Genomic DNA, 13,866 nt, shown 5'->3' on the forward strand with positions numbered 1-13,866 from the left:
TAAAACAAAACAAAACAAAAACTTGGAAAGTCATTCCCAGGGAGCCCAACTGGGTCCTAATGGGGAAATTACAAAAACTCCCTGGTTGGATTTCATAATTGCTATGGGCCTATAACTGTTACAGGCCTCCAGTTTTCTCTTTTCTGAATAAAAGCATCTAGTATGATTATTCTATCTTTCTCCTATTGCTGTGTTTTGAGATGTGAAAGGCAGATAATGTGTCTTTAGTTCAGAGCTCTTCTGACAGAGGGAAGTCATACTCAAGAAGCTAATCTGAAGTACCACACCCAAGATGCCTGGGTGGCTCAGGGGTTGAACATCTGCCTTCGGCTCAGGGTGTGATACTGGAATCCCAGGATCAAGTCCCACATGGGGCTCCCTGCAGGGAACCTGCTTATCCCTCTGCCTATGTCTCTGCCTCTCTCCTTGTGTCTCTCATGAATAAATAAATAAAATATTTTTAAAATAAATAAATAAAGTATCACACCCAAGAATTCTCACCTATAGAGATATAGGACTTAGATGACAAGATCCTGGACTTCAAGATTATACCATATTACATGAAACTTGAAGGCCTTGAGAAGGCATATAGGACAACTGTAAATATTTTGTGGGAAAAGTGTAGTCTATAGTAAATTAAAGATGGCCACAAATTCTTTACTACCCATGTCATTGACAGATGAAGTGTCAAGTTCTTCTGTTCAAAATGTGCTGCCCTGAGTGACCTGATTAACAGAATGTGGAACTTCTGACATTAGGAAATAAGAAGCCTTGTACCAACTTGCCACATCCTATAGAGCCCTGAGCTACCAAATTAAAAGACCAGCTACCTGGGGGGAGCAATGCACTCTGAATGACAGTCTCATCTGAGCTCTGCCTTCTAGCTATCCCACAAAATAATAAGATACAATAGAAAACTCTGTTTTTAAGCCACTAAATTTGGTATGCAGCAACACATAACTATATGTTAACATTTATAGAAGTTATTTTTGTGCTAGACTCTTAATTCTGTATACTAGAATATCCCATGAGAATACTAGAATATGTGCTAGGATATCCCCAAAATAAAATTTTAACAAAAGTGTATGTCATAAGTTAAATTACTGGCAATAACCATGTAGTTGATATATATGTTCATCCATAAAGAGCAATTAGGAAATTTACTGAATAAAGGAAAACAACAGAAAATTACCATTAAAGATATGTGACATGTTAAATTGAAATCTTATTAAAATTGCACATTATTTTTAATCTGTGTTTAGTGTATAGTCAATACTTTAAAAATGTGACTCAAAATAACAACACAAATCATAGAACAAAAAAAAATTGTGCTTTCTGGTACATCCATCTTGTTAAGAATATTAAGCTATATAAATATATGGATTAATTACTAACCTGGCATTTCCTCTGTCCTACAGTCTTGTGTGAATCGAGCAGCACTTTGACCAAATGGGGTACTTTTCAGTCCTGGTGCTTTCTTCAAGGAATTAAAAGCAGTTCGAGATTCATTATATGTGCCAGGAGCTGGAGTGATTGATTTCATAGGTACAAATCTCTGGTAAAGAACAGGAAAATAAGCCAATAAGAAATGTATCATAGTACATTTTGATATTTCATGAGTTAAAAGCTGCCTTCTTAGTCAATATAATATTTGGAGTTTATTTCTTCATGGAGTAAAAAAATAGAGATGAATTAAGATATTGTACCTATCAAAACATAAAATATATAGCTTTTAGTAAAATCAGCTATATATATATTAATATATATATTAATACAGTAATGCATTACGTAAAATCAGCTATATATATATATTAATATATATATATATATATATATATATAAATACAGTAATGCATTACGTACTTTACTAAGCCAAATAGACATTTTGGAGGAAATCATCTCAAGATGAGATTCTAGATAATAACATATGTATAATCTTCACATTTAAATTATTCTGCAAGTTAAAATAACAAATAAAAAACTATATGGTCTAACATGGTTTCTTCTATGTAATAAAATTCACAAATTGACAAAGTTCCATGACATATATATTCAATTAACTCAACAATATCATTAAATAGCTTTAAAAATCTTAGATTTAAGTGATATATAAATCTGGTTTAGCTTATAATATTAAACTTATTATATTATGAACACAAAAAGTTTATTATAAATTTATATTTAGCTTAATATATAATATATATGTATCTATAGGTATAACTGAACTCATAAAATATAGTATTGTATATTTTGAAACTTTTTATTTGGTATTAATTTCAAATTTATGGGGATCCCTGGGTGGCTCAGTGGTTTAGTGCCTGCCTTTGACCCAGGGCGTGATCCTGGAGTCCTGGGATCGAGTCCCACATTGGACTCCCTGCATGGAGCCTGCTTCTCCATCTGCCTGTGTCTCTGCCTCTCTCTTTCTCTCTGTGTCTCTCATGAATAAATAAATAAAATCTTTAAAAAAGTAAAAATAAAACAATTTCAAATTTACAAAAAAAAATTGCATGAATAAAAATAATTCATAAAATACATGTATAATGTTTACCCAGAGTCACCCATTGCTAACATATCATTTGTTTTTTTAATTTGTCCACACTGTTTCTGTCTCTTTCTTTACGTCCATTCCTTCCTCTCTATCTCCCTGAGTGTGTCTATGTGCACACATATGCACACACACACAGACATGCAGCATGTATATACAACCATTTAATAGGAAGTTATATATATTATGGCCTTTTACCCTCAAATACTTTGGTGTATATTTACTAAAAGTATGGATTTTTTTTTTACATATCTGAAGCACAGTTACCAACTTTAGTAAACGTACCAATGATATATTTTTACCTAATCAACTATTCACATTCCAAATCTATCAGCTGATCTAATAACACCTTGTTGCATTTTCTCCCTTTCGTATATAATCTAGTCTAGGTTCAGATATTGCTTTTAGCCTCCTTTAATATTAGAACATTTCTTAAACCTTCCTTTGTATTCTGTAACTTTGGAAGAATATAGCACCCCACCTTTGTATAATAAAACTTTCATTAGTTAGGACTTCTCTGATGCTTCCTCATGATTATATTCACATTATGCATTTCTGGACAACATACTAAATAGGTGATGTAGCTTTCTCAGAGTATCATATGTAGAGATACATGTTCTTGAACCTCAATTGTCATTTTAATTTTATAAAATTGAATACTCCCTCTACATTTATCAGTAAGCAAGAGCCCTCTCTTCTCTCCCAATTATTCATTTCATTATTTATCTACTTTTGTATTTATAATCCATATGAAAATATGAATGCAGGCAGCCCAGGTGGCTCAGGAGTTTAGTGCCGACTTCGGCCCAAGGCGTGATCCTGGAGACCCGGGATTGAGTCCCATGTCAGGCTCCCTGCATGGAGACTGCTTCTCCCTCTGCCTGTGTCTCTGCCTCTCTGCCTCTCTCTCTCTCTCTCTCTGTCCCTCATGAATAAATAAAATATTTTTAAATAAAAAAAAGAAAATATGAATGCCAGTTTTGACATTTATAATTGATCACTATTTTTTTTTACCAGTAGGGATCCCTTCAAGTTGGTTCATATGTCCCTATGATGTGTCGTCATCTTTTTCTTATTTTTTGAGACTTTTCTTATTTTGTGACATAACAAGATGTTACAGGTTCATCTTCCACCTACTTTGTCCAGTCCCTATTTCTTGGCTTATTTACTAAGCTAGGATATATATCTGTATATCTAACTATCCATACCTATACCCATATCTATACACACACACATACTCATGGAGATACCTATACATATATACTTTAGGAAGTCAAGAGTTCATATCAAACCTTCAATTCAAATCTATCATACAAGGTTCATTTTTATCTCTCCTAATCCAAATTTGTATGTACCTTCTTCCAAGTGAAAACTCTGGTTCACAATATTGACGTTTTTGCTTAGGATAATACACCTAAAATAGTTTCTTACTGCTTCACCCATACTATTATAATAAACCAACTTCCTAAAAATAATTCAGAATTCATTTGTAATTCTTGCACTCACTATCCCTTCCAACTCTATCCTATCCAAGACTGATGTAGTAAAATACTGACGTTACATGGATGTTTCTGTCCCACGTCTTCAATATGGTTAAAAGTATTCACTTACAATATAATGGCATATTTGTTTCCATTCGCTTTCAGGTTTAGGGCTTTTATTTTAAGCCTTCTCATTCTTATCCACTTATTTTTATTTGAATATGTAGGACATTGACATGCTTCAAAAAGACAAATATGTATTTTAAAAAGTATACTTGAAGACGTGCCTCTGCCTTCATTTCCCTTCTACCCCATGGATTCTACACCACTGGAGGAAAATAGTCCAAGTTTATAACATTTGGGAGGAGGGGCAAGGTGGCAGAAGAGTAGGGGTCCTCAACACACCTGATCCCACAACTTTACCTAGATAACTTTCAAAACATCCTGAACACCTATAAATTTGACCTGAGATTTAAAGTGAGAACACCTGGAATGCTACAGAGAGAAAAGTTTTTGCTTCTAACCAGGTAGAAGGCGGAAAAAAATAAATAAATAAAAAAGAATAAAGTGAGGGAGGAGCACCATGCTAAAGCAGAGCAGTATAAAACTCTGGGACAGGATAGCCCAGCCCTGGAGAAGTGGGAACTTTAAAAATCCATGCCAGAGTTTTCCCTGATGGAAAAGGGCTTTGGAACAATAGCAGAGAAATCAGACAAAATCCAAGGAGGGGCAGTGAGGCCTCAGGATTCCCAGAGTCACTATAAGAGGAGGGGCATCTGGGAGGAAAGCTCACCACAAACTCCTGTCTGATAACAGCAAAGGGCTGCAGCCCTCCAGGATATTTGGGAGAAGCCAATCAGTTAGTTGGGCCAGCTCCAGATGGGGGTGGCCATGCCCCATTCCCTGCGGGAGAGGCAGCCTCCAGGAGCGGGTCCAGTGGCACAGGGCCCCAGATCCCAGGGTTTCCAAATGGACAAAGCTGCAATCCTGCATTCCTCTGGAACAGGCAGAAGTGAGTAGGGCATAGAACAGTGAAAACTCTCCTGCCACTGGGCACCCCTAAGCAGTGCAGATCAGCGCACCTGTGTCAGACCCAGGAGCATCTAGGCCAGTGCAGACTGGGAGACTGCATCAGTTACTCACAGGGAGCTCAACTCCAGAGCTGGAAATTTGGCACCACCATTGTTGTTTTTCCTCCTAGTTTCATCCTGTGCCTGGGAGAGGTGGGGCCACTAGGGAACAAAGGCCTCCCAAAAGAAACAGCTCATACTGAGCCCCGCACCTGGTGATGGGAGGGTCATCTCAGCCCAGACACAGACATCTAAGAATCAGCACAGCAGACCTTTCCCTGAGAAGACAGCTGGAAGTACAAGGGAAGAGCAAGTTCTTGACCAAGCAGCACTGAAAAGCTCCAGGACCAAGGGAAAATAATACAGAGAACTAGAGAATCCCCCATTTTTTTTTCCTTTTTCCATTACAACTCATTTTTATATAAGACTAAAAATTTCCAGCATTTTTTTTCTTTCCCCACCTTAACTACAATATTTTACCAGCTCTTCATTTTTAAGTTTTTTCCTTTTTGACTTTCATATTTCTACAATTACATGTCTTAGATATATTTTTGAGTCCTGGATTCCCTTCAATGTACTCAATTTAATTTGGGGAGATATATGAGATATAGGTTTTGTTTTGTGTTTTTTGTTTTCTTTGTCTAGTTCTGACTACAATGACAGAAGCTAATGCCTTCTAAAACATGACCATCATACACCAAGTGGAATACCATGCTGGTTTATTCTATGAAATTATATACTCTCTTCCTTCCCATTCTGCCCCCCTCTTATGTCTTGTTTATGTTGTGGTGATCAATGTTGGGGCCTTCTATAAGTATTGCTGGTTTATATAAATTTGGGATTGAGCATCTTCTAACATACAGAACAAAATACACTCAAAACCAAAAGGATCACGCTCTAGGATCCCTCAGATAGAAAACATTCTCTCTCCACTACCACATCTTCACCACCACTATCCCTCAGCGCCCTCCCCCCCCCTTTTTTCCTTTTTCTGTTTTTCCTCTTTACTTTTTTTTTTCTTTTACTTGTTTCTTCTTCTTTGGGGTTTTTGGCCTTTTATTTTTTACCACTTTGTTTTAAATTCGTTTTTCACTTTAGTGGTCCTTTTGTTTTATTTTGTTCTGCTCTTCTTTATCATTTTCTGGTCTCTGACATTTTTGGAATAATCTAGGGTGGATTTTATTAGGTCGTGGTTGATATTTTTGACTCAGCCCAATAACACAACCACTCTGTACTGAACAAAATGACTAGAAGGAAGAATGCACCAGAAAAGAAAGAACCAGAAACAGTACTCTCTGCCACAGAGTTATAGAATATGGATTTCAATTCAATGTCAAAAGCCAATTCAGAAGCACAATTATAAAGCTACTGGTGGCTCTGGAAAAAAAGCATAAAGGACTCTAGAGACTTTGCTACTGAAGAACTGAGATCTAATCAGGCCAAAATTAAAAATAAACTAAATGAGACTCAGTCCAAACTGGATATCCTAACTCCTAAGGTTAATGCGGTGGAAGAGAGAGTGGGTGACATAGAAGAACAAGTTGATTGTAAGAAAGGAAGCTGAGGAAAAAAGAGAAAAACAATTAAGAGACCATGAGGAAAAGCTTAGGAAAATACATGATATCCTAAGAAGGACGAATTTACGTATAATTGGGGTTCCAGAAGAAGCCAAGAGGGAGAGATGATCACAAAGTATATTTGAAAAGTCATAGCTGAGAACTTCCCTATGGGGAGGGAAACAGGCATTCAGATCCAAGAGATGGAGAAGGCCCCCGCCTAAAAAAAAAATCAATAAAAACTGTTCAACACGTTGACATTTAATAGCGAAACTTGAAACTTCCAAAGATGAACAGAAAATTCTTAAAAGAGCAAGAGACAAGAGATTCTTAACTTATATGGGAGAAATATCAGATCAAAAGCAGACTTCTCCACAGAGACCTGGCAGGCCAGAAAGGGCTGGCATGATATATACAAGGTACTAAATGAGAAGAACATGCAGCCAAGAATACTTTATCCAGGAAGGCTGTCACTCAGAATAGGAGAGATAAAGAGCTTCCAAGTTAGGCAGAAACTGAAAGAATATGTGAGCACCACATCAGCTCTGCAAGAAATATTAAGGGGAACCCTGCAAAGAAAGAGGTAGACCAAAGAAATAATCCACAAAAACAGGAACTGAATAGGTAATACAATGACACTAAATTCATCTTTCAATAGTTACTCTGAACATGAATGGGCTGAATGATCCCATCAACATATGCAGAATATCAGACTGGATAAAAAAGCAAGACCCCTCTATTTGCTGTCTACAAAAGACTCATTTTAGACCTAAGGACACCTCCAGCCTGAAAATAAAGGAGTAGAGAACCATTTACCATTTAATGGTCCTCAAAAGGGAGCTAGGGTAGCAATCCTCATATCAGATAAATTAAAATATATCTCAAAGACTGTAGTAAGAGATGAAGAGAGACACTATATCATACTTAAAAGGTCTATCCAACAAGAAGACCTAACAATCATGGATATTTATTCCGCTAATGCAGGAGCTGCCAAGTATATCAATCAATTTAATAACCAAAGTAAAGAAATGTTAGATAATAATAATACACTAATAGTAGGAGACTTCAACATGGCACTTTCTGCAAATGACAGATCTTCTAAGGAGAGCATCACCAAAGAAACAAGGGCTTTAATTGATACACTGGATCAAATGGATTTCAAAGATATATACAGAACTTTCCATCCAAACACAACTGAATATACATTCTTCTCAAGTGCACATGGAACTTTCTCCAGAACAGACCACATGCTGGGTCACAAATCAGGTTTCAACCAATACCAAAATATTGGGATTCTCCCCTGCATATTTTCAAACCACAATACTTTGAAACTGGAATTCAATTACAAGAAGAAATTTGGAAGAAACTCAAACACATGGAGATTAAAGAGCATCCTACTAAAAGATGAATGGGTCGACCAGGAAATTAGGGAAGAATTAAAAAGATTCAGAGAAATTAATGAAAATGAAGATACAACTGTTTAACATCATTGAGATACAGCAAAAGCAGTCCTAAAACAGAAATACATTGCAGTATAAGCCTACCTCAAAAAACTGAAAAAAACTCAAATACACAAGCTAACTTTGCACCTAATGGAATTGGAAAAAGAACAGCAAGTAAAACCTACACCAGGCAGAAGAAGAGAAATTAAGATTCGAGCAGAACTCAATGAAATAGATACCAGAAGAACTGAGAACAGATCAACAAAACCAGGAGCTGATTCTTTAAAAGAATTAATAAGATCGATAAACCACTACCCAGTCTTATTAGAAAGAAAAGAGACTCAAATTAATAAAACCACAAATGCAAGAGGAGAGATCACAACCAATAACAAGGAAATGCAAATGATTTTAAAAACGTATTATGAGCAGCTATATGCCAACAAATTAGGAATCTAGAAGAAATGGATGCATTTCTGGAAAACCACAAATTACCAAAACTGGAACAGGAAGAAATAGAAAACCTGAACAGGCCTACAACCAGTGAGGAAATTGAAGCAGTTATCAAAAACTTCCCAAGACACTAAAGTCAAGGGCCAAATGGTTTCCCAGGGGAATTCTGACATTTAAAGAAGAAATAATACCTATGCTACTAAAGCTGTTTCAAAGGATAGTAAGGGAGAGAATGCTTCCAAACTAGTTTTATGAGTCCAGCATTACCTTGATTTCAAAACCAAAGACCCCACCAAAAAGGAGAATTATAGATCAATATTCCTGATGAACACGGACGCAAAAATTCTCAACAAGATACTAGCCAATAGGATCCAACAGTACATTAAGAAGATTATTCACAATGACCAAGTGGGATTTATCCCCAGGATGCAAGGCTAGTTCAACATTCCTCAGTATCTTAAAAGCCATATATGAAAAGCCCACAGCAAATATCATTTTCAATGGGGATAAACTGAGAACCTTTCCCCTAAGATCAGGAACACGACAGAGATGTCCACTCTCACCACTATTGTTCAACATAGTACTAGAAATCCTGGCCTCAGCAATCAGACAACAAAAAGAATTAAAAGGCATTCAAATTGGCAAAGAAGAAATCAAACTCTCCCTCTTTGCAGATGACAAGATACTGTACATAGAAAACCCAAAAGACTCCACCCCAAGATTGCTAGAACTCATACAGCAATTCAGCGATGCAGCAGGATACAAAATCAATGCCCAGAAATCAGAGGCATTTCTATACACTAACAATAAGACTGAAGAAAGAGAAATTAAGGAAACAATCCCATTTAGAATTGCACCCAAAAGCATAAGATACCTAGGGATAAACCTAACCAAAAAGGTAAAGGATATATACCCTAAAAACTGTAGAACACTTCTGAAAGAAATTGAGGGAGACCCAAAGAGATGGAAAACAATCCCATGCTCATGGATGGAAGAATTAATCTTGTGAAAATGTCTATGTTACCCAGGGAAATTTACACATTTAATGCAATCCCTATCAAAATACCACGGACTTTCTTCACAGAGTTGGAAAAATCATCTTAAGATTTGTGTGTTATCAGAAAAGACCCTGAATAGCCAGGGGACTATGGACAAAAGAAAAGCAATGCTGGTGGCTTCACAATGCTGGATTTCAAGCTGTATTACAAAGCTGTGATCATCAAGACAGTATGGTCCTGCACAAAATCAGACACATAGAGCAATATAACAGAATAGAACCCAGACATGGGCACTCAACTCTATGGTCAACTAATATTTGACAAAGTAAGAAAGAATATCCACTGGAAAGAGGACAGTCTCTTCAATAAATGGTGCTGGGAAAATTGGACAGCCACATGCAGAAGAATGAAACTAGATCATTCTCTTACACCAAACACAAAGATAAACTCAAAAAGGATGAAAGATCTAAACATGAGACAAGAATCCATCAAAATCCTAGAGGAGAACACAGGCAACTCCCTTTTTGAACTTGGCCACAGCAACTTCTTGCAAAATTAATCTATGAAGGCAAAGGAAACAAAAGCAAAAATGAACTACTGGGACTTAATCAGGATAAAAAGCTTCTGCACATCAAAAGAAACAGTCCACAAAACTAAACGACAACCTACAGAATGGGAGAAGATATTTGCAAATGACATATCAGATGAAGGGCTAGTATCCAAGATCTATAAAGAACTTATTAAACTCAACATCCAAGAAACAAAAAATCCAATCAGAAATCGGCAGACGACATGAACAGAAATTTGACCAAAGAAGACATACACATGGCCAACAAGCACATAAGAAAATGCTCTGCATCACTTGCCATCAGGGAAATACAAATCAAAACCACAATGAGATACCACCTCACACCAGTGAGAATGGGGAAGATTAACAAGACAGGAAACCACAAATGTTGGAGAGGATGTAGAGAAAGGGGAACCCCCTTGCACTGTTGGTGGGAATGTGAACTGGTACAGCCACTCTGGAAAACCGTGTGGACATTCCTCAAAGAGTTAAAAGTAGAGCTACCCTACAACCTAGCAATTGCACTACTGGGTATCCCAAAGATATGAATGTAGTGAAATGCCAAGACACCTGCACTCCAATGTTCATAGCAACAATGTACACAATAACCAAACTGTGGAAGGAGCCTCAGTGTCTATCGACAGATGAATGGATAAAAATGTGGTCTATATATACAATGGGATATTACTCAGCCATTAGAAATGACAAATACCCACCATTTGCTTCAACATGGATGGAACTGGAAGGTATTATGCTGAGTGAAGTAAGTCAACTGGAGAAGGACATTCATAATATGGTTTCACTTATATGGGGAATATAAGAAATAGTGAAAGGGATTATATAGGAAAAGGGGGAAAATGAGTGGGTAACAAATTAGAGAGGGTAACAAAACATGAGAGACTCCTAACTCTGGGAAATGAACAAAGAATAGCAAAAGGGGAGGTCGGTGAGGGGGATGGAGTAACTGGGTGACAGGCACAGAGAAGGGCACTTGATGGGATGAGCACTGGGTGTTATACTATATGTTGGCAAATTGGACATCAATTTTTAAAAAGTGTAACATTTGCTGATTTTCATTGTATAGAAATTATTATCCATACTACCATGGTAAAGAAATTATTAACCATACTACCATAATCTAGAAATTATTAGTCATAGTACCACGTGGATAATCTCATACTGCCATCATAAATAACATCAATCAACATGCAAAACTGGAAAAATTAACAATTGATTTCTGCAAGCCAATAGAAATGAATTAACTGCAGCATACCAGCACTTCCACTCCATCTCTTTACTATCCCTTGTGGTAACCAACTTCATTGTTTTCTGATTTATCCTTTATGTGTTTATATAAAAATACGTAGTTACGTGTATGTTTTTTTTTCCATTGTTATTAAAATATAATTAATATATGATGTTATATTACTTTCAAGTGTACAATATAATTATATAATTATATATATTACTCAGTGTTCATCATGGTATATTCTTAATCTCCTTTATTTTACCAACTCCCCCCACCCCAGCCCTGCCCATCTCCCCTCTGGCAACCACAAGTTGATTCTCTGTATTTCAGAGTCTGGGGGATTTTTGGTATCTTTTTCCTTGTTAGTTCATTTGTTTTGCTTCTTACCTTCTACATATGAATGAAATCATATGATATTTGTCCTTCTCTGTCTGACTTATTTAGCATTATATCCTCTAGGCCCATTCATGCATTCATGTCATTGCAAATGGCAACATCTCATTCTTTTCTATGGTTGAGTAATACTCCAGGGGTGTGTGTGCGGGGGGTGTACACATATCACCAATTCATCTATTGCTGGACACTTGGGTTGCTTCCATATCTTGACAATTGTAAATAATGCTACAATAAAAATCCCCAAATAGATATTTTTCTAAAATCATACCAATGTCTAACAGAACATGAAAAGATGTTAAACATCACTAATCATCAGAAAGATGCAAATCAATGCACAGCCCAGGTGGCTCAGTGGTTTAGCGCCATTTTCAGCCCAAGGTCTGATCCTGGAGACCCAGGATCAAGTCCCACATCAAGCTTCCTGCATGTAGCCTGCTTCTCCCTCTGCCTGTGTCTCTGCCTCCCTCTCTCTCTCTCTTTCTCTCTCTCTCTCTCTCCCCCTCTCTCTCTCATGAAAAAATAAATTTTTAAAAAAATCTTTAAAAAAATGCAAATCAAAATCACAAACTTACACCCAACACAATGGCTGGAATCAAAAAGACAAGAAATAACATGTTGGTGAGGATGTGGGGAGAAAGGAATCCTCAAGCGCTATTGGTGGGAACATAAACTGGTGCAGCCACTGTGGAAAACAGTGTGGAGATGCCTCAAAAAATTAAAAATAAAATTAACCATATGATCCAGTAATTCCACTACTGGGTATTTACCAGGGAAAACAAAAACACTACCTTGAAAAGACCCTTATATTTATTGCAGCATTACATGTATGTTTCTTACTTTCTTTCTTATACAGAAGGAATACTGATGCCTGGGCCCTATTCTAGATGAATTGAATCAGTCTCTGGAAAAATGCAAAGAACTCACCTAGGGATCAAAATGTGTTACAATTCCCCAAGCATTTCTAATACGCAACAAGGATGAGAACCATTGTTATAAAAGAAGCCTTATGTTTTAAAAACTAATAGTTGAAGACATAAGGAAATTCAATACATTTAGATCAAACACCAAACAACTCTTTAAATCTATGACTAAATAGTATCCCAGAAACATGTCTTTATGTGTTCTATCAACAAAAATTTTATGTTCTAAGTCTACCTTGCTAATTGCATTATTGCTTTTTCTATCAATCACAAATATATGTTCATATTCAACTAACCACTAACAGCACCCCTAGCAGGCAGTCCTGTTGGTTTTAAATCCCCCATATCTCTCACTCCAGAACCATTATTGTTTTCTTCATCATCCCCTTAAACAAAATTGATACCATGTTTTTTTTTCCATTTCTGAAAATACATTTAAGATATCATAATTGGTGTCAAGTGGTATCAAATCAGGACTACATATTAGAGGAATAGAAACAACATAAGAACTGAGGGTTCTAGTTGTAAAAATGATATTTTTTTAAAATCAAGGACACACACACATGATATCCTGTTCTTACACACCCGTTTTGTGTATCACCTTAAGTACTACCAAGTTGCTCAAGGCAGAAACCCGGTACTCACTCTTGATTCTTCCTAGTTCCCCACCACATCTAACCCATTAAAAAATCATGTTGATTATGTCTCCAAACTATACTTGCAATCCATCTCCTTGTTTCCAAGGGGGTGCCTCTTAAGTACAACGAAACCAAAGCAGTAACCTGTAGTCATCTGAAGGTTAATAATCTTCCTGAGTTAGGATAAATTAAAATAACCAGAGCTGTACATAGTACAGTTGGATAAATACTGCAACACTTTGATCTGGGGCTGCCATATTCTCAAAGTTTACTGGTATTAAATTGCCATGGAAATATCTTGGATACCGTCAAGTAGCCTTAGTGTATACCCTGGAGAATGTGATACAATTACTGTGAAATAGACTCTTGCATCACAAATAAAGACCCTAGTTGCAGTTATAGATATGATCTATCCCCCACCCTCCACAGAGAGCCTTCAAAACCCTCTCTGAAAAATATGCATATCCTCAAAGATTGCATGTTAATACTCCACATATTCATGGGCAGAGTATATTTTAAAACTCAGACTGAATCTCTTATAAGCTAAACT

The 13,866-nt window shown here is 36.6% G+C and overlaps 1 protein-coding gene across 42 annotated transcripts in view; it reads right to left on the reverse strand.

Moving 5' to 3' along the window:
* The window catches only part of STPG2 (sperm tail PG-rich repeat containing 2), a 531,130-nt gene that overhangs the window by 395,319 nt on the left and 121,945 nt on the right, over positions 1–13,866 (reverse strand). For all 42 annotated transcript variants that reach the window (XR_012023507.1, XR_012023495.1, XR_012023496.1 and 39 more), the window contains one exon: positions 1,396–1,555. Coding sequence is in view for 22 of the 42 variants with exons in the window: in XM_072810719.1 (XP_072666820.1) it covers positions 1,396–1,555 (160 nt within the window). In the remaining 20 variants the exon portion in view is untranslated. The remainder of the gene's footprint in view (positions 1–1,395; positions 1,556–13,866) is intronic.

This window comes from Canis lupus, chromosome 33 (genome assembly GCF_048164855.1).
Source record: "Canis lupus baileyi chromosome 33, mCanLup2.hap1, whole genome shotgun sequence".
Lineage (NCBI taxonomy): Eukaryota > Metazoa > Chordata > Mammalia > Carnivora > Canidae > Canis > Canis lupus.